This window comes from Macaca fascicularis, chromosome 1 (assembly GCF_037993035.2).
Source record: "Macaca fascicularis isolate 582-1 chromosome 1, T2T-MFA8v1.1".
In the NCBI taxonomy this organism is placed as follows: domain Eukaryota; kingdom Metazoa; phylum Chordata; class Mammalia; order Primates; family Cercopithecidae; genus Macaca; species Macaca fascicularis.
In genome coordinates this window covers 190933991-190955664 of record NC_088375.1, presented here as the reverse complement: position 1 = coordinate 190955664, position 21674 = coordinate 190933991, and the positions used below count along the sequence as shown (strand labels likewise).

At 41.2% G+C, this 21674-nt stretch overlaps 1 protein-coding gene across 50 annotated transcripts in view; it reads left to right on the top strand.

The window, feature by feature from the left end:
• The window catches only part of ST3GAL3 (ST3 beta-galactoside alpha-2,3-sialyltransferase 3), a 233081-nt gene that overhangs the window by 109039 nt on the left and 102368 nt on the right, over positions 1-21674 (top strand). For all 50 annotated transcript variants that reach the window (XR_012421289.1, XR_012421278.1, XR_012421280.1 and 47 more), the window contains one exon: positions 4938-4980. Coding sequence is in view for 42 of the 50 variants with exons in the window: in XM_045372578.2 (XP_045228513.1) it covers positions 4938-4980 (43 nt within the window). In the remaining 8 variants the exon portion in view is untranslated. The remainder of the gene's footprint in view (positions 1-4937; positions 4981-21674) is intronic.

Genomic DNA, 21674 nt, shown 5'->3' with positions numbered 1-21674 from the left:
TGTACTCCAACCTGGGCCACAGAGCGAGACCCTGTCTTAAAAAAGAAAAAGAAAAGACACATAGAGTGAAACATTACTGGGGGAAAAAAATGAACAGACCACTGGTGAGCTATGGGACTTCAAGCAGCCCTAACACACGTGTTATTGGAGCCCCTAAAAGAAAGAGGAGGGCAGAAAAATATTTGAAGAAATAAGAACCAAATTTTTTTCAAATGTGACTAAAACCCACAGATCCAAGAGCCCCAAGGATGCCAAACACAGGAAAGATGATGAAAATCGCTGCAAAGTATGTCATAAGCACTCCCCTCTCATTCCCACAGGTGCTTGGCAGAGGAGAGGAAAAGCAGCGTCCCCTGGAGAGCCTCAAGAAAAGCTTTGTAGGGTCTGCCAGGCTTCAGTTGTGGCAGGAGGTAGAGAGGGGTGACCCAGGTGGTTGGAATCGTGAGTCAGAGGGCATTATGAGAAGGGTTGTCAGAGGACCGAGGATGAGAGCAATGGGGTCCATGGCTCATTGTAACTGGCTCTGAGATTTACAGCTAAATCTAAACTCCGAGATTTAGCTAGCTCTTTAGTTTTTCAAAGATTATTTCTATTGTTTGCAAGGGGACTTTATTTGTTCAGTACAACACATTTCTTCTGGTAATGCTCCTTGTAACCATGTGTATCACATGGGAGTCATCATTTTCCAGAAACCCCGTCTCCTCAGTCTCTGTGACTAGAACAGAACGAAGTGCTGGTGCACGCTCCACCAGCCCTAGCCTTTCCCCAGGAGTTTCGCCCTTGGGAGCAGAGGGCCTAATGCAATCCCTTGCCAGTGGCAAAGCGGAAGATGTTTGCCTACAGGTTGCTGGTGGCCACGTTGCCTCACTCACGAAGAAAGCTCACCAGGGGAGAGTACAGACAGACAATAGAGGGAGGCCCGATGGCCTCCCCGATGGCCTCCCTCTATTCCAGTCACTCTTGGTCACCCCTGAGACCCTCCGCACTCTGGCCCTTCCTACGTTTTGGTTATGTGAACCACTAAATCACCCTGTTCACCTGAGTTAGTGCAACCAGTATGTTAAGCATGCAAGAAATGTCGAGGGATCATCACAGACACCTTCATTTTGTCTCCCACTGTTCCCTTAAAATGTTTTCATGTCTTTAATACATCTGAAGTAATAAGAATTCCATAGTCGCAGTGAGTTGCCATTTCCAAACTTAGAGGGTCCCATCTTGTGTAACAGTCACAGCTTTCAATTCATAAAAGCTGCAGTTGCTCCCTTCCCTGCAATAGGGCTTAGTGCTGGCAGGTGCCTGGTGGGGAAAGGGCATGCCCTGCTTGTCTTTCCTCTTCCCTCCTCTCCTATATGCCTCTGACGTATCCAAGATTGCTGTGGGAGTGAGAGAGAATGAGCAGTAAAGACCTAGAGTGTTTGCACTCTCTGGACCTGACAAATAGTTAAAGCTGACTCTGATGGGGTGCTTTTGTGAGTATTCTGATGACCCCTTTCCGTCTTAGGGGCCTCTTCCCGTGGTTACCCCGGTGTGGGTAATGCCCATGTCTCCGCCTTGCTCCTCACTTCTGTAGCTCCTGGGAATCCTAGCATCTACCGGCTGCTTCTGTTGGCCGAGGGCCAGTCAACCCTCCAGGCAGATCTTCTGGAAAGGACCTGAAATGAGCCCACACCAACTCCTTCATGTATTAGTTTTTGCCACAGATTCTGGGAATGCAGGCCAGTCCCCATGCAGTGCTCTCCTGCAGCAGCCCACCCATTGCCCTTTGTGTCCTCTAGACTTGTTGGGTAGGAGGTGCCCCAGGCAACCCACTGTGTTCTCTAAACCTTAAGGCCATGTTAGGCGTCCTTCAGAGGCTGGAGTGAGAGACAAGTACCCCGCCTGCCCTGTTCATAACACAGCTCCCGACAAAGACATTTTTCAAATCCTGTCTCCCTTCATCTCTAGCAACTGATTGCTATTTATATTTGATGTAGGGAAGGCCTTTAGAATTACATGATATGTATTAAGAGATTTCTTTTGAAAATCTGCATCTTAGTCTAGCACTTCACTGTGGTGTCTGAAATGTATCACCTTATAGGCCTGGCTAAAATTTTATTTCGAGCATCCTGTTACCCTAATTTGATTTGGACTTGTGACTGTTGTGACCAAATAATCCTGATAATAGTCAACAGATATTTATTGAGCATCTGCTGTGGGCAGCCACAGCCCTCATGAGTTGTCAGTCCACATAATCTTTACATTTTTCTTGAATCCATTTGCCAATGTTTATAAACTTAGAAATTTTACCTTAAAAATCCAGATTCCTGCCTTGAAAAAAATCAGAAGATGTGGTAATGCGGGGCCTGAGTTGCTGCCTGGCATAGTTAGCAGGAACTAGTGGGAGCCACCCTTCAGCAGGGCACACACTCTCCAGATGGACTCAGTTCCCTCTGAGCTTTGACGCTAGAGCCACGGGTGAGCTGCCATTTATCATCAGTGGGCTCACAATTACCTTTCCTTAAATTATTCTGGTACTCCTGTCTCTTTTCTGAGGGCCGTGGGGGGTACAGTGATCCTTCACCGTGTTGCCCAGGCTAGGGTGCAGTGGCGTGATCACAGCTCACTGCAGCCTCGATCTCCCAGGCTCACGCCGTCCTCCTACCTCAGCCTCTGGAGTAGCTGGTACTACAGGTGTGCACCAGCATGCTCAGCTAATTTTAAAAAATTTGTTTGAATAAATGAGGGCTCACTATGCTACCCAGGCTTATCTCAAACTCCTGAACTCAAAACAACCCTCCCAGCTTGGTCTCCCAAAGTGCTGGGATTACAGGTGTGAGCCACTTTGTCCTGCCCTCATATCTCTTAATGAAAGAGAGAAAACAATAGATAGACCAGGAGAGACATGAAGGGACAAACTTGCTTTAGAAATGCAGAGTTCTTAGAATTGTAATATGCAGTGTGTGTGTGCGTGTGTGTGTAAAACAAAACAAAACTAAGATGCCATTGGCAAATAATAAACCACAGATATAATTATTTTTACTATACAGAAAATATATGGGAGGAAAAACAGTGAATTGAAAAAAAAAAGACATTCCAACAGGATTTGTTTTTTAATGCAACTAAAATAAGTAGTGTGAGCTGCTGTATAAGAGTATTACATTCTCCCACTTCCCTCATTTGTGTTATGCTCTTGCTTGGCCCCTGACATTTGAATTTGCAACAATGAGGGAAACATTCTCTGGCCTCTCTTGAAGGAATCCGCCTAAGTATGGATTCATTGTCTAAGGGAGTCTTAGCTCAGGTCTGAGGAGCAACAGCACGAGACTTCCCCCAGGGTTGTCACCACACAGGGAAAAAGTAACGGGTATTTGGCAAGTTGATAAGGCTTCCTTTTTATGGAATGATAAGATAGGATTATTGAGAGAGCACTTAACTTTGACACTAACTCTCTGCAAATTGTATTTTTAGTTTTATTTTATATTTAAGTCTTTTTTTGTTTTTCTTACCAATGTTTGTAAGTTCTTGATATGTTAAGGCAAGTCTTTCATCCATTTGCCTGCGTTAGAGCAAAACCAGAATTATTTTGAGGAAAGGCTTTCACTTGCTCAAGGCCATTCTCTTGGGAGGTAAGCCTTGTGTTGAGTTGTGTGTCCTAGTTGGTAGCTTCAATTTTAAGAAGAGGATTTATTCTCTCTCCACAGCTCAGATGATTTTGAAAGCAATGAGTCTGGCCTTAATTGGCCTTGCAGAACGACTCCTGGGAGGTACTTGTCAGCGTGTGTGACTTCCCTCTTTTTGCTGTTCACTGCTTATTAAAGCCTGAGTTCCTCGAAAGCTTTGCTGCCTGGCCTTTTCCATCCAGTATTTTGGTATTCTGTTTTACCCTCAGACTGAGCCAGGCCAGCTAAGAACTGCATTCATAGGCCACCTTATTTTGGCTAGACACACACACACACACACACACACACGCACACGCACACACACACATACTGCAACTATGGAGCAGAGCCATAAGAAATAATCCCATGACACTTCCTATCATTTTCCTTATACAAATGTTTTTGAGGACACAGGAAATTTTCCTCAAGTCTTAGTATCAAGAATAGCTGTGATTCTCCTGGTTTATTTTCTAGATACTGCTGAACCATGAAATCAGTGCTTTGCACTTAGTTTTAGCTATGGAAAATCTTGAGGACAGATCTGTAATCTTCCTCCAGCAAGCACACACGGCCCTAGGATATTCACTTTTACTAGTTTCCTTACCCCACCTGCATTTTCCTAAGTTTATGTCCACTTTGGCCCCCAGGTTTATCCTTTATAAATCTTGTACTCCATACAATTTTATAGAACTGCTTCAACCTCATTTTAGAATGAGGCAAGATGTAAAGAACTTAAATAAATTAAAATACTGATTAATCACTTGTTAGAAACATCAATTTGTCTTTAAATTTTATTGTAAACTTGCTATTCTTTATGTAATCTGATGTATTGGTTCTTTATGATGACCATGAAGAGAATTGGCATGGATTTGGGGACCTGTTGACTGCCACATCCTCACCCCATGGCTAAGGTGACTGATTCAGCAAATGCTGTGTTTAGAGCTCAGAGGAAGCAGATATTGCATCTGAGCCTCTTAATTTTCCAGGTTCCAGTTTCATGGTTTACTAAATTTCAGTTCCAGTTACCACATTTATACAGGAAGGAAGGCAGTTGTATACCAACATAGGACTGGCTGCCCTAGAATGCATAGGAAATACCTGGCATTGAACTTGGTCCTTCACAAAACAGGTGTTCAGCTGGTGTTTTGTGGTTTATGTATTTAGTTGTATTCTTTGAAGCAGTTGAATTGTGTTCTTTTCCAAGGGTTGTCTGTCCCCATGGTCTAGGTCTGGGGGATGCAATATGCTAGTATCATCAGTGACTTGACTTAAATGACATTTTCTGCTTTTCTTTTTCAGAGTATGATCGGTTGGGCTTCCTCCTGAATCTGGACTCTAAACTGTGAGTAGAATGAGAAGATACATTGGCTCTGTGGCAGAGAGGTCTGTGAGAGCTGGGTCTCACTTTGAAGAGTCAGCTCTCATCACTCTTCTGGTGACTAGGGGACTCCCTGGGGCCTCTGTCCTCAGGCTGTCAGCAGAATCTTGGGGCATGTTATGGTCTGCAGTGGCCACAGAGGGTGGGATGATGGGTGCAAACATAAGGCCTTTGATTTGGCTGGCACAGGCAACTTATTATAGGAGGAGGCCACTGCCAGGAGTTGGAAGGATTAGGAGGCTCCTGGAAAGGCTTCTCCTACAGGGTAGAGGACAGTTGAGTCACAGCAGGAGGTAGGGACCTCTCAGAGATGCTCTGGCACCTGACATGCACAGCTTTCTGTGATCACTCCCTATCTTACTCTCCAGCTTCAACTCCTGCCACTCTTGCCACAGGTGAACCCTCCTTTTCCGTCTACCTTTGTGTATGCTTGTTAACCTGTGCCTGAAATTCTCTTTCCTTGCTAGCTCACTTGGAAAACTAAAAAAAACTACTTCCTCCCCACACAAAATTGTCTCTTCCTCTGTGCTTCCTTTGAATTTTCTACCTCTGTTACAATTATCACACTATACTGTAATTGCATAATAATTACTGATTTTTTAAGGGCACAGGCTCAGAGCTAGGCCTAGTAGATAACTTGGTTCAAATCCCAGATTGACGTTTATTCTCTTTGTGATTTGGGGCAAGCTACTTAACCACTCTGAGCCTCAGTTTCGTCTATAAGATGATGACAATAAACTTATTCCACAGGGTTTTTGTAAGAACTTAATTGAAATGATTAATTCATAGAGGACTGTCAAATACTGAGTATCTAATCCTTCCAGGATCCTTCCCTACTGGTCTTCTTGGTCTCTCTAGCACCTAGACAGTATTGGCGTATGTTTGTCAGGTACCCATTAAACACTGAACACTTGGATGGATGGATGGATGGATGGATGGATGGATGGATGGATGAAAGGATGGGTGGATGGATGGATGATGGTAGGATGACTGTGTACTTTCCTATTTGACAAGCATGCCTTGAGTTACAGCTCTCTCCCCTCCGTGTGTTCATGCCCCTGCAAGCCTGCTCACATAGCTGATGCTCAATAAATCCTTGCAGAGCCACCTTACTACCTACTGTGATTCCTTTCTATTGTTAGTCATCTTTGTGCACCTCTGTCCCCTGCCCTTTACCAGGCAGACATCATGAAGGATCAGAATTGTTTCTCTTTCCTTTTCCATGTTGCATAAGGGCCTTTTCCACAGTTGTGTCTGATGATGATGGCCACACCTGCATACAAGACATCAAATCAGGGGCTGGTTGGTTTTCCTACTGAATAGTCTGGCACTTGGCTCTGATGCCTCATACTGTGAGTTCAGGCATTGTAAATCTCCCAACTTTTACACATTATGGAGGCAACTATGAAGGAAAATGTGTGTGTTCTGTATACCAGGCTAGTAGAGAGATGTCAGCCGCATGTTAACATCTAGGGAATGGGGTATTTGATTGTGGTAGAAAGCCATAGGCTTCACTCTTAGAAAATTCTTAATTTAGTACTCTGGAAAAAAACAAATCAAGTATAAGCCATAAGCAAGTGAAATGCCACCAGAACGGAAGAGATAAGAGTAATTCCCAAGTTGAATCACACTGATGAACAAAAGGCATATTCTCTAGGACATACTACAATATTTAAACTGTCTTCAGCAGTGAAAGGAGGAGGATGAGGAGGACATTCCTACCCTGCTCTCCTGACAGTTGGGTCCTGCAGAGTAGGCTGTTGTGTAGCTTTCTGTTGCATATCAGGCCAGTTCTTTGAACTATGTGAGTTAACTTGGTCGTTAGCACAGTAAATTGGCTTGGCCTCATTTGATTTAACTCACAATCTAAGGTACAAGCTACTTTCCTGCCTCTAGCTGCAAAGCTTTTTCTAGTCCAGTGCTGTCTTCAGAAGTCCAGTGCTGTCTCTCCTGTCTCACAGATACCTGAGGAAGGTTTCCACCTACTTCCAGAGAGAAGTTTCCAAGTTAAGGATTCTGTTTTTGGTGGGGGCAGTTACCCAGCAAAGTTGAGATCACCCCTTACCAAGTCCCTCTCTAGTTGTGTTATATTCTATTTCTGAAGTATAGGAAAGGATCTGAACTTTAGTCGGAACTGGATTTGAATTCTGTCTCTGCTGCATAGTATTACATGACCTTAGATAATTATTATATTTTAGCTTTCTGAACCCGTTTTCCTTTATGAAAAATGTAGATAATAGCACTCACTTCCTATGGCTTTATGCAGAATAAAAGAAAGTGTTCTATAAAGTATGAATAAGTATGCCAATGTAAGGCTTTCTTTTTATTTATCTTGATTGGGATTCTTTTAGCTGCTGTTGCTTCTTCCTCTTCTTCCTCCTCCTCTTCTTCTTCTTCCTCTTCTTCCTCCTCTTCTCCTTCCCCCTTGTCTCCTTCCCCCTCTTCTCCTCCCCCCTCTTCTCCTCCCCCACTTCTCCTCCCTTCTCTTCTCCCCACTCTTCTTCTCCCCCTCTTCTCCTCCCCCCTTCTCCTCCTCCTCCTCCTCCTCCTCCTCCTCTTCCTCCTTCTCCTTCTCCTTCTTCTCCTCCTTTTCCTTCTCCTTCTTCTCCTTCTTATTCTTCATCTTCGTCGTCGTCTTCTTCCCTTTTTTGGTACAGACAGGCTCTTGCTATGTTGCCCAGGCTGGTCTTATACTCCTGGGCTCAAGTGATCCTCCTGCCTGAACTTCCTGAAGTGTTAGGATTACAGGTGTAAGCCACAGTATCTGGCCTCATTTAGATTCTTGGGTATAAGAATTTCATATGTTTTGGGAAAATTTCAGCCATTATCTCTTTAAATATTCCCTCTGCCCCACTCTCTCTCTACTCCTCTTCTGAAATTCTGGTTAAATTTTAGACCTTCTCATTATATTAACTTATCTTTTAATTACTTTTATATTAACTAGAATCCCAAAGGACCCAGCATAAGGATAAACTAGAACTATTAATAAACCTGCACCCCCAAAGCAGGCTGCAAGAACAATTACCAAAGCACTGAGTAGGTCACGGCACTGGAACAAAAATACTTGGTATTTGTTGCCAGAGTTCTCATCACTCAGGTGATCTAGAGAACCTCAGGCCATGAATTCAGTTTAAGGTATTCCAGACTGGCAGTGCCTCCAAGCACCTGGCAGAAATAAATACAGACTTTCCATAGAGGAAGACATGCATTCCTCATAAATAACTTTTCAAGGAAATGAACAGCTTACGGTAAAAAATAACTAAACACACAAGGAAACAAGCTTCAATAGAAGCTTGGTTTTATGAGAAACATGTAAAACAACTGGCAACAGAGGAGTATCCACAAAGATTTCTGAAATTGGAATTACCACACATTATTTATAAAGCAATTAAATATACTATATTTAAAGAAATAAGAGACAGTACTGAACTATATGCATAGAATAGGGAACTATGAAAAGCAAAATACCAGATTTGAAAAAACAATGAACTTCTAGAGTTAAAAAATACAATGACCAAAATTAAAAACTCAGTAAAAGGGGTTAGCAGCTGATTAGATACAACTGAAGACAGAGTGAACTGGAAGGTAAGACAGAAGAAATTATTTATAAAAGGGATTGGCAAACTCTTTTGGCAAACGGCCAAATGGGAAATATTTTAAAATTTGGGGCCTTATTTTTTCTGTCACAATTACTCAGCTTTGCTGTTTTAACTTGAAAGCATCCATAGATAGTACATAGATTAATGAGTATGGCTATATTTTCAATAAAACTTTACTTATGGACCCTGAAGTTTTCATTATATATGTATACTTTTGAGATAGAGTTTCATTCTTGTTGCCCAGGCTGGAGTGTGGTGGCACAATCTCGGCTCACTGCAACCTCCACCTCCCCGGTTTAAGTGATTCTCCTGCCTCAGCCTCCGGAGTAGCTGGGATTACAGGCACACACCACCTTGCCTGGCTAATTTTGTATATTTAGTAGAGATGGGGTTTTTCCATGTTGGTCAGGCTTGTCTTGAGCTCCTGGCCTCAGGTGATCCGCCCGCCTTGGCCTCCCAAAGTGTTGGGATTACAGGCGTGAGCCACCATGCCTGGCAATTTTATATAACTTTTATGTGTCAAAAATATGCTTTTTGATTTTTTTCCCCATCTATTAAAAATGTAAAAGACATTCTTAACTTACAGGCCATATAAAAAACAGGTGAAAGGTTGGCTTTGGCCCACAAGTGTGGTTGGCTCACCCTTAATTGAGAATGCAGCACATCTCTATTTTGAGAATTGTCTCCTCACTCCAGATGTTTTCTATTCTTGGAACCCTATTGCATAGAAAAACTCCTTTTAAAAAAATGGATTCTGGGGTAAATGTGCAGGCTTGGTTACATGGGTTTATTGTGTGATGCTGAGGTTTGGAGTATGGATGGTCCCATTACTCAGGTAGTGAGCATAGTATTCAACAGGTAGTTTTTCAGCCCCCTCTCCCCTCTAGTAGTCCCCAGTGTCTGTTCTTATTTTTATGTCCGTGTGTATTCAGTATTTAGCTCCCATTTGTAAGTGAGAACATGTGATATTTCATTTTCTTTTCTGTGTTAATTTGTTTAGGATAATGACTTACAGCTGCATCTATCAACATCATTTTTCATAGAAGTAGAGAAAACCATTCTAAAATGTATGTGTAACCAAAAAGCCAGAATAGCCAAAGCAATCCTAAGCAAAAAGAACAGAGCTGGAGGTATCACATTGCTAGACTTCAAACTCTACTATAAGGATATAGGAACTAAACTTGATATTGCTGCAGAAACAGACAAATAGACCAATGGAACAGAATAGAGAACCCAGAAATAAAGCCACACAGCTACAACCATCTGATCTTTAACGAAGTCTACAAAAATAAGCAATAGGGAATGGACTCCCTATTCGATAAATGGTGTTGGGATAACTGGCTAACTATATGCAGAAGAATGAAACTGAATCCCTACATTTCACCATATATAAAAATTAAGATGGATTAAAGATTTAAATGTAAGACCTCACACTATAAAAATCCTAGCAGAAAACCTAGGACATACCCTTCTCATCGTTGGCTTTGGCAAAGAATTTATGGCTAAGTCCCCGAAAGCAACTGCAACAAGAACAAAAATTGACAAGTGAGACCTAATCAAATTAAAGAGCTTCTGCACAGCAAAAGAAACTATCAAGAGAGTACACAGACAGCCTACAGAATGGGAGAAATACTCTTAAAATACCTTATATCTAGTGATATTCCAAAAGCCTGGAAATAGACATTTTAGATTTTTTTTTGTCTTCACTGTATTTGTTTAATTATGTCTTCCTGGAATAGAGTGGCTTATATTTTCTTTGAGAATTCCCTTCTGCTTGTATCTACATGACAAAATCACTTGTTAGTGCTGTGAACATTATTCAGAATACTGATGTGGAAAACCTGGTCTTTTTACTACAAGAACTGTTGTTCAAGAAGGCAGAACTTTTTGGTGGTTAAAAATGTGAGCTGTGGAGTCAGACATGGAGTTTTGAGGCCCAGTTCCACATCTTACTAGCTCTAATCTGGAGTGAGTTATTTAACTACTAAGTCTCAGTTAAAGCATTGACAATAGTAATACCAAGGATGAGAGTTAGCCCTTATCAGTGTCTGGTAAACTGGCAGGGATATAGCCGAAAAATGAGACCTGGACTTAAGCTTGCCTCCTGCTCCATACCCCAGATTTCATTTCTTCACTCTTTCATTTAGCAGATTTTTTTTTTTTTTTTTTTTTGAAGACAGAGTCTCGCTCTGCCGCCCAGGCTGGAGTGCAGTGGCGTCATCTTGGCTCACTGCAAGCTCCGCCTCCCGGGTTCACGCCATTCTCCTGCCTCAGCCTCCCGAGTAGCTGGGACTACAGGCGCCCGCCACCTCGCCCGGCTAGTTTTTTTGTATTTTTTAGTAGAGACGGGGTTTCACCGTGTCAGCCAGGATGGTCTCGATCTCCTGACCTCGTGATCCGCCCATCTCGGCCTCCCAAAGTGCTGGGATTACAGACTTGAGCCACCGCGCCCGGCCTAGCAGATATTTCTTGAGCACTGGCTATGTGTTTTCTAATGGAATAAATGGAAACTTCTAAGCCACAGGTGTAGCCTTATAAGCTTGATTGGAAAGCCTATCCTGTAAGCTGAAGTCTTAGTGAATGGGGAGGAAGCAATTGAGAACAGGAAGGGAAGTTAAAGGGTAGTATTGCTGGATAGCATGAGCAACAGACAAGTTTTTGGTTGTTTCTTTTTTTATAATAAGCATGACATATTGGTGGTTTGGAAGCATTAATGGACTCCAGAGAGGATAACCGTGGATCCCAGGGTCCATGGAGTATAGATGAAAGAGCAGCCTCCTTTGCAGAGGGCTGTAAAAATGGTGTTTTCCCAAGAGACCCAGGTTTCTATGAAAGCAAAAATGGAAGGAACATTCACTGAAGAGTTTGAGGATATAAAGGAACACAGTTTTATGCCACATAATTGAAAGTTAGAGTGTCGGCTGTGCCGGGGGAGAAGTAGGAAATTGGACCAAGAAGAAGCAGAGAGTAGTGACTTGAGGGAAAGAAAACTGAGGAGAATATGGTTTGGAGAGAAACAGGAATAACTAGAATGTGAGACTGGTGAGCTGGTGACATTACTAGCCTTGCGGTTGCCTGAGAATTGACCCCGTCTCCCCCAGGGGTTGGGCACTCAGGCTGCTACGTGCAGGCAGCCACAACCTGATTTAATGATACCTCTGAGGGGGCACATCTGCTCTCTGAAAGGAGTCTACTGTTGTCTGGCTCAAAGTTGAGGGCCCTGGGAAAAGGCTCAGGGGTAAAGGCTCTTGCCTCAACAACAAAGTGGATACTCTCTCATTCAATCAACAGATTTGTTGAGCAATTAATATGTATCAGGCAATATTCTGTGCTCTGGGGATATACCAGTGAACAAGACAATCAATAAACAAAAATGTTATAAATAAAGTTTTTAGGATTTTGGAAGGTGATAAGTGCTGTGAAAGAAAATAGAGCAAGACAAGGGAATGCTGTTGAAGAGATTGCAGGTTTCAATGGGACAGTCAAAGTAAAACTCATTGAGAAGGTGGCATTTGAGCAAAGAGTCAAAGGAAGATAGGCAGAGCATTCCAGAAAGAACCCTAAGGAAATCTCAGTCTCCATTATAAGGAATATAACACAATGAGCCAGGAATGTGCCCGTTAGTCCAGGACAGAGATGAGCCATCTGGATTTCTTGAAGGAGCCAGATCCTGGTGTCCAGGTGTGAGTTTCCTGAGCCGATGTGGGCCTTCTGGGAGCAGATTTAATTAAATGGAAGTTTCATCTGTTTCTGCTGGGTGTGGGCAAGTGCTCTGTGCTCTGGGAAAGCTCTGTCTGCTGCCACAGTGTGGTGTTTTACAGTTGTCATGTGGGCAAGAGCATGGGGACTTTAATGCTCAGTCTAATTTCATAAGGAATTCCATGTGAAGACACAAAAATATGAAAATGAAAGCAAACAATGCTTAATCCCCAGAGCCTTGTGAAAACCAGGTCATTTGTAATAGTGGATAAACATGGAGCAGTCTAAATATAGCCTGAGGTGAGTTTAACACTTCTAAAACAGCCTGTCAAGTTCCCTAGGGCTTCAAGGGGAAAGCATTTATTGAGCACCTACTATATGCCCAGTGGTGCACTAGGTACTTTCTATGTTACCTTTTCCCGCAACATTTGCTTAATCTCATCCAGTATCATGGCTTTAAATGTAATCTATATGCTGATGACGCCTACATTTATATCAAGCCCAGTTCTCTTTCCCCACACTCCAGACTCATTTACCCAATTGCCTCCTTCATTCGGATGTGTATTAGGCATCTCACACTTAACATGTCCAGAACCAAACTCTAGTCTTTTCTACCCCAGGAAATGGCAGCTAACTACATCCTTCCATTGCTCACATCAAATGCTGTAGCATCATTTCTTTGACACTCAAATCTGATAATCAGTAAACCTTATTAGCTTTACCTTCAATACCCTCAGATCCAACCACTTCTCACTACCTCTATATCATCACTCTGTCCAAACCACCACCTCCCACTGAACTTTTGCACTCCTAACTAGTCTTCCAGATTTTATGCTTGCTTCTCTGTGGTCTGTTTCCACACTGAAGCCAAAGTGATCCTATTAAAATACAAGATAGGTCTTATTACTCCTGTGATCAGAACTCCCCAATGGCTCCCCATTACTTGTAGAATGACAGCCAGAACCTTTACAGTGCTCACCAAGGCCCTACATGGTCTACACCTTGGTTTCTTGTTGGTCTCCTGATTTATTGTTTTATCCTGGGCTCCTTGCTGTGATTTGGATACTCCAGGCCTGTTCCCGCCTCAAGACTCTTGGCATTTGATCATTCCCTTGTCTGGAACACTCTTCCCCAGATACCTGCAGAGATTGTGCACTCCCTTACCTTTTTAGAACGTAGTTCAAATGTTACCTTCTTAATAAAGTCTCCCTTACCCATCCCATTTAAAATCATAGCCCCATCCCCTATTGGCATTCCCTGTTCCCCTTTACTATGTCATTTTCTCCAGGGTGTCTATCACTCTCAGATGCCGCATATGTTTTTACTTGTTTATTGTCTGTCTGCATCTACTAGAGTAGATGAAAAATAGAAATAGAAAAAAATAGTTTATCTATTTTGTTCCCTACATTTTCTAGCAGCAAAACCAGTGTCTACTGTATTACTTGTTGATCAATTAATAAATATTTGTTGCGTGGATAAATGGTGGACAACTCTATGAAGTAGATGGTATTTAAATGCATTTTAACAAATGTGAAAATGACTATAGAACGAATAAGTAATTTACTTGTGTTCACAGAACTAAATGTGATCAAGCCAGTATTTGAACCCTTCTCTGCCTGCCTCCAAACTTTTTTACTTTTCTCACTATTCAACATAGCTTTCTGTTTTTCCAGATTCACAGTCAGTTTGATCCTACGTTTTAACTATATACCAGAAGCTTTGTAAGGGCAGGAAGTAGGAATGTTCTGCTCACAGATATATTCACAATGCCTAGTATAGTGTTTATGTGCATAGTAAATATCAATAAATATTTGTTCAGTCAATCAAGGACAGAAGGAAGAGGGTATGAGTAAGAGAGAATAGAGCCACCTTTAATAACAAAATCCAGATCTTTCAAGTATTGTTATTAGAAGATTTTTAGGGAGGGGGGTCCAGTGGTGAGGACTATCAGGTGGCCCCTTCCTTTATCTAACCCTGACTTTCCCCATCTCCTGGAGAGACTGTCACTTGAAGAACTTCTGCCACCATCATGCTGACTTCAGAGGGCCAGCTTCTCTTTAATGCCTTAAAAAAAAAAAAAAAAAAAAGAGGAAAGGGGGGTGTGTATGGTAGGGGGACACTTTCTTTTGGCTCCTCTAAGCAAAGCTAAAAATATTTCACTAAAGATTAAAAGAGGACAACAGAGAAATTCACCTTGAGAGGACAAGAAATCCAAAGGAGTAGTCTGGTTTCCAAAATGATTCTGTCTCTTCTATAGCTAGCACAAGCCAGGGCCATACTTACTTCACAACAGGAGAGCACGGCATTGCAGGATTTGGCTAGCTTCCTTGCTTCATGACATCTAGCCTTTTTCACAGCCCACTGTTCAAAGACTTTCTCCTAGACATCTTGAGCTATGTGATCAAGACCGAAAGAGCCAAATTCCCACTTTGCAGCTTACCAAGGACTCTCTCTGCACAGTGGTTTTTGACCTTGACTGCATATTGGAATCACCTAGAGAGCCTAAAAAATTACTGATGCCTGCATCCCATCCTCTAGAGATTTTGAAGTCATTGAGCGAGGACACAGCCTTTGCATTAGGATTTTTAAAGCTGCCCAGGTGAGTCTAATATGCAGCCAAATTGAGAACCACTGCTTTAATAAAAGATTCTGTTTCCTGTCTGAGGAAGTCTCCACTTCCCTAGGTAATTGATACCAAGAATAAATCTGTCTGTACAAAGGAGTATGTCTATGTGTGATGATTCATAACTAAGACCTCGCTACCCAGAGATTCTTATTTAGTTGATCAGGAATTGGGGCTCAGGTACCTTTATGTTTGAACATTCTCTCAGATGATTCTAATGTGCCAGCGTCAAGAACCATGAAGTGACCTCAGGCTTGTCACTATAATCATATCTGAATATAATATAACAACTACTGCAGAATATCATAATAGTTATGTTAGGGTAGTGCAGTTGCAGCTACTTTCTTTTCTTTTGATTCAAAATATTGTTATTACACCCTTACAGAAAAAAAATGTTTGGATGTTTCTGTAATTTTTTCAAACTTTCATTATGGGCTATAGATCTCTAGACACTATTTTCAGAAATCCATTTTATATTAGTTTTTGGTTACCAATTTTTTCTCTAGTTTTTCTTAATGGTCTTTTGAAATCTCAGCCAATTGAAGAACTTCCTATACATTATATTGACTAATTTATCTTGTCCTTATCTATAATTGAAATAAATATATGTGTAAAGATGTAATATTTGTCTTTTCTATGCTGCCAAACTCCAGGAGACCTGAGGGTGGAACTTGAGAAGTCTGGAGGAATGGGCAGAGACCAAATTACGTGGGGCTTTAGAGATAGCAAGGAGAAATTTGGGCTTCATCTCAAGGGCAAAAGATGCCTTGAAGAGTTTTAAGCAGATGAGTAGTGACATAATCAGTTTTGACCCTTAGGAAGATGTCTTTGGCCGCAAGAAGGTAATTTGATTAGAGAGGGACAAGAATGGAAAGGGAGCGGGTACTTAGGAGGCTATAGTAGAAGTACAGAGTAGAAATCAACAGAGAAAATCAACAAAACAAAAGCTAGTTCTTTGCAAATATCTACAAAATTGATAAACCTCTAGCCAAAAAGAGAGAAAGAGAAGATATAAATTACTAATATGAGAAGTGAACATAGGATCATCACTACTAATCCATAGATATTAAAAAAATAATGGGCTGGGTGAGGTGGTTCACCCTATAGTCCCAGCGCTTTGGAAGGCTGAGGCAGGAGGATCGCTTGAGCCCAGGAACTTAAGACCAGCTTGGGCAACGTAGGGAGACCTCATCTCTTCAAAAAAACAAAATCAGCCGGTTGTGCCTGTAATCCCAGCTACTTAGTAGGTTGAGATGGGAGTATCACTTGAGCCTGAGAGGTCAAGGCTGCAGTGAGCTGTGATCACACCACTGCGCTCCAGCTTGGGCGACAGAGTGAGACCCTGTCTCAAAACAAAAGAAAAAGGATAATAAAAGAACATTGTGAACAACTCTGTACTCACAAATCTGGTAACTTAGATGAAATGGACTGATTCCTTAAAAGACGGAAACCACCAAAACTGACGCAGGGAGAAATAGACAATCTGAATAAATCTATACCTACTAAAGAAATTAAATCACTAATTAATAACTTTCCAAAACAGAAACAACAGTCTCAGATGGTTTTACTGGTGGATTCTATCAAAATTTAAGGGAAAAAATGATACCAAATGGTATCATTTGGTATCTACAGTTCTCTACATCAGTTCTCTACAATGTCTTCCAGAAAATCAAAGCAGTAAGAACGCTTTCTAACTCATTCTATGCGTCCAACATTACCCTAGACATTACCCTATTACCCAAATAAAGATATTGTGAGAAAGGAAAACTACAGACCAATATCTCTGATGAATATGCTCCAGAAATCCTCAACAAAATTATTAGCAAATTGAATTCAGCAATGTATAAAAAGAATTACATGTTGCAGCCAAGTGGGATTTATTCCAGGTATGCAAGGCTGGTTCAGCTTTCAAAAATTAATTAATGCATATTCTGTGACATCAACAGGCTAAAGAAGAAAAATCGTATATCCATAGATGTAAAAAAACCATTTGATACAATCCAATACCTATTCATGATTTTTTTAAAAGTTATCAGGCCGGGCGCGGTGGCTCACGCCTGTAATCCCTGCACTTTGGGAGGCCGAGGCGGGCGGATCACGAGGTCAGGAGATCGAGACCATCCTGGCTAACACGGTGAAACCCCGTCTCTACTAAAATACAAAAAAAAATTAGCCGGGCGCGGTGGCGGGCGCCTGTAGTCCCAGCTACTGGGGAGGCTGAGGCAGAAGAATGGCGCGAACCCGGGAGGCGGAACTTGCAGTGAGCCGAGATGGTGCCACTGCACTCCAGCCTGGGCGACAGAGTGAAGACTCTGCCTCAAAAAAAAAAAAAAAAAAAAGTTATCAGCAGACTATGAGTAGCGGGGAACTTCTTCAATTTGATCAAAAAACCTATAGCTAACATCTTGCTTAATGATGAGAAACTGGATTCTTTTCCCCTAAGATTGAGAAAAAACCAAGGATGTTCCCCCGCACCACTCCTGTTCAACATTATACTAAAGTCTTCACTAACACAGTAAGACAAGAAAAGGAAATAAAAGGCATACAGATTGGGAAGGAAGAAATAAAACTGACACTGTTCACAGATGACATGATTGTCTATGTAGAAAATCCCAAAGATTGGCAAAAACATTCTGGAACTAATAAGCAATTAAGGCAAGTTTTCAGGCTGTGAGGTTAACATACAAAAGGCATTTGCTTTTCTATATACCAGCAAGAAGCAGTTGGAATTTAAAATTTAAAACACGGTGTTGTTTACATTAGTGCCAAAAAAAGGAAATACTTAGGGATAAATCTGATGAAATATGTGTGAATGTGTTTGTGCACAGATTCATATATGAATGAAGAAAACTACAAAACTCTAATGAAAGACATCACGTAAATCGAGATAAATGGATATTCCACATTTTGATAGAAGGACTCAGTATTGGGTTTTGGGGTTTTTTGGAAACAGGGTTGCCCAGACTGGAGTGTAGCGGTGCAACCACGGCTCACTGCTGCCTTGACCTCCCAGGCTCAAGTGGTCCTCCTACCTCAGCCTCTCAAGTAGCTGGGACTACAGGCATGCGCTACCACACCCAGCTAATTTATTTATTATTTATTTATTTTTATTTTGTAGAGTGAGGGTCTTGCTATGTTGTTGGGGCTGGTGTCAAACTCCTGGGATCAAGCAGTCCTCCTGCTTTGGCCTCCCAAAGTGCTAGGATTACAGGTGTGAGCCACTGTGCCCAGCCTCAATATTATTAAGATGTCAGTTCTCTACTTGATCTATACATTTGATGTAATCGGAATCAAAATTGCAGCAAGTAATTTTATGAATATCAACAAACTTATGTTAAAGTTTATGTGGAAAGGCAGAAGACCCAGAATCTACTGACGATGAAGAAGAAAGTTGGAGGATTGACGGTACCTGACTCCAGACCTACAATAAAGCTATCAAGATACAATCAAGATAGCATGGTATTGGCAAAAGAATGGACAAATAGATCAATAGAATAGGATAGAGATCGCATAAATTTACCCACACAAATATAGTCTGTTGATCTCAGACAAAGGAGCAAAGGCAGTTCAATGGAAAAAAGGATAATTTTTTAAACAAATGATACTGGAATAATTAGATATCTGTATGTACAAATTAATCATTCACCTTGTACCTTTCACAAAAATTAACTCAAAATGGAACCTAAATAGACTAAATGTAAAACCTGAAACTATAATAAACTTCTGGAAGGTAACATAGAAAATTTATGTGACTTTGGGTTTGGTAATGAGTTTTTAGATACAAAACCAAAAGCACAATTCAGGAAAGAAAAATCAATAAGTTGATTTTATTAAACTCTAAAACTTGTACTCTGTGAAGTTCACCGTTAAGTGAATGAAAAAACAAGCCACAAACTGGGGAAAAAATTGCAAATGCATACCTGATTAAGGACTTGTATTCAGAATATACAGAGAACTCTTAAAACTCAACATTAAGAAAACAACCAACCCAATTAAAAAAATGGGCAAAAGAACCAAAAAGACACCCTTTCCAGATGGTCAAAAAAGATACGCAGATGGAAAATAAGCATATGAAAAGATGCTTGCGTTATATGTCATTAAGGAAATGCAAATTAAAACAACAGTGAAATACTATCACACCTATTAGAATGACTCAAAACAAAACAAAACAAAAACCTGACAGTCTCAAATGCTGACAAGGATGTAGAGCAGTAGGAACTCTCATTAACTGCTGGTGGAAATGCATAATGGTTTGGCCACTTTGGAGCACAGTTTGACAGCAGCTTACGAAGTGAAGCATAATATGACCATATGTTCTAGCAGTCACCCTCCTAAGTGTTTACCCAGTGGAACTGAAAACTTACATCTACACAAAAACTATACATGAATATTTATAGCAGCTTTATTCATAATTGCCAATAACTGGAAGCATCAAGATGTCCTCAAACTGTGGCACATCTAGACAATGGACTACTATTCAGCACTAAAAAGAAATGTCTGTTTAAAAAACAAAAAAACAAACAAACAAACAAAAACACCACTAAGGGCTTTTAAATCAGGAAATATAAAAAGTATATTTTATAAAACAGCTATAACCAACATCCAAGGGCTTTGAAATCAGAACAGTCTATATTCAAATCTTCCTTCTACCACTTCCTAGATGAATTTTTTTATTTCTTTGTTCATAAAATGGGAAGAATAATTCCTATCGTATAGGACTGTTTAAGGATTAACAGTAATGTAAATAAAAGTAAATTAAAACAAAAACAAAACCCCTGATACTGCTGAATAATTGTTGGTTACATTCCTCCACTCTATTATTTTGCTTCCCAAATATAACTTACGAATATTCTTCCTGCCTGTATCCATTGTTACCCCTTCAACCAGGTCTCCTCATTTCTCTCTTGGACTAGTGCATGTCATTCATCTGCATAAAAATCCTTCAGTGGCTCCCCATTGCCTCCATCAGCAAGTCAAGACTCCTCGTCCTAGCAGCAAGACCATGCTGTGGTCTCACAGGCTTTGTTCTGTCAATACTAATGTATTTGCAGTTTCTGATGTGTGCCAGGCTCTCTTTCTGCTTTGGACCCTTGCACATGTTGTATCCTTGGCTGAGAATGCCCTTCTACTTTCTCTCTTTTCTTGACAGTACCTCCTCAAGATACCCGCCCTAATTCCCAAGACCACTTTAATTGTCTGTCTCCTCCATATGTTTTATATAACAGTGGTTGTACTTATACCCAAAGGTAATTTTTTTTTTTTTTGAGATGGAGTCTCGCTCTGTCGCCCAGGCTGGAGTGCAGTGGCGCGACCTCAGCTCACTGCAAGCTCCGCCTCCCAGGTTCACATCATTCTCCTGCCTCAGCCTCCCAAGTAGCTAGGACTACAGGTGCCTACCACCACGCCCAGCTAATTTTTTTTTCCATCAGCCCTATAAAATGTACATTACTATAGCTATTTTAAGAGTTAGGGAAACCAGTTGTGTCTTACCTGAGGTTGCATACCTAGTAAGTGACTTAAACTCCAATTTTCTTACCTTAAACTGATTATGCTTTACATCAAAGAAAGTTGGAGCTTTGGTAAGAACAGGATAGAATTTTGGAGTCAGTTTTCTCTTGTCAAAAATGAAAATAATACTTACCTTAGAGTAGGACTGCTCCAAAGGTGGACAGGGCCCTGGCCAAATATGTTTTGCAAGGCCTCTGCCTGCATGAACCAGTTGATAGGTCCATGTATGGTATAATGACTTACTAAGGATTTAGAACAATGGGTAGAGAAGAGATGCTTATGTATTTGTTTGTTATCCAACCAGTGCATATGAAAATTCTTTTGGGTACCCAGACACCACCACCTTTTTCTACTTAGGTTCAGGAACCATCTCTTTGTGTTTTCTATTGTCAAATATATCATTGCTGGAAAGTTTCATATCTCCTGCCACAAAAAACAAGTATCTGTATTATTAGTACTCAATGCCATGGCTTTTTGGAAACTGTTTTGTGGAAACGGTGATCTTCTCCCTTCAGTTCTCCAGTATAGTTCAGCTCATGCTGGATACATCATTTCATGAGGCTGCACTATCCTTCCTGAGACCCGGGAGTACTGTCTTCCAGTGACTCTCTCAAAGATGGGACTGCTTTGTTGGTGATGACCACACATACCAGTGCAGGGAAAATGTGAATGGTAATGTTTTCTGGTCATGTTAAATGTAACGTTTGACATTTTATAGTGTAAACAGAACAGTGCATCTTCCAACCATGGCTTCTCCTGGACTCCTTCAGCCCCACATGCCTGGGTCTATGGGAGGTACTACTTTTTAGAGGATTATTGTAAAGCTAAATTAGATCATTAGATCCCCTGTCTGGTACCTGGTTTGTGCTCAGTGAATGTTACTTCCCTTGTGTTTTTCACTACCACCCAGAAAGAGGATGTGTTTTTATTTTTAAGGAAATGAAGTGTGGAAGCAAAATTGAATTGGAGAGTCACGGCAGATCTCTGGTGGAGTGCTTCCGTGAGAATTGTCTGTTGAAGCACTTGGAGAACTTAGTGGGGAGCATCCCTCCAGCTAAGATGAAGTAAATTACAAGGCCCTGAAGACAAATGTAACCTGGAGTAATGTCAGCTTGAGAATCACTGATCAAATAGAAATGTGGCCTGGTTTGATGAAAAGGTATTGCAGTGCCTAGCAGCAAGAGCAGAAAGGCAGGGCCTCCGGAGCTGAGAAATACCACAAGTTTCAG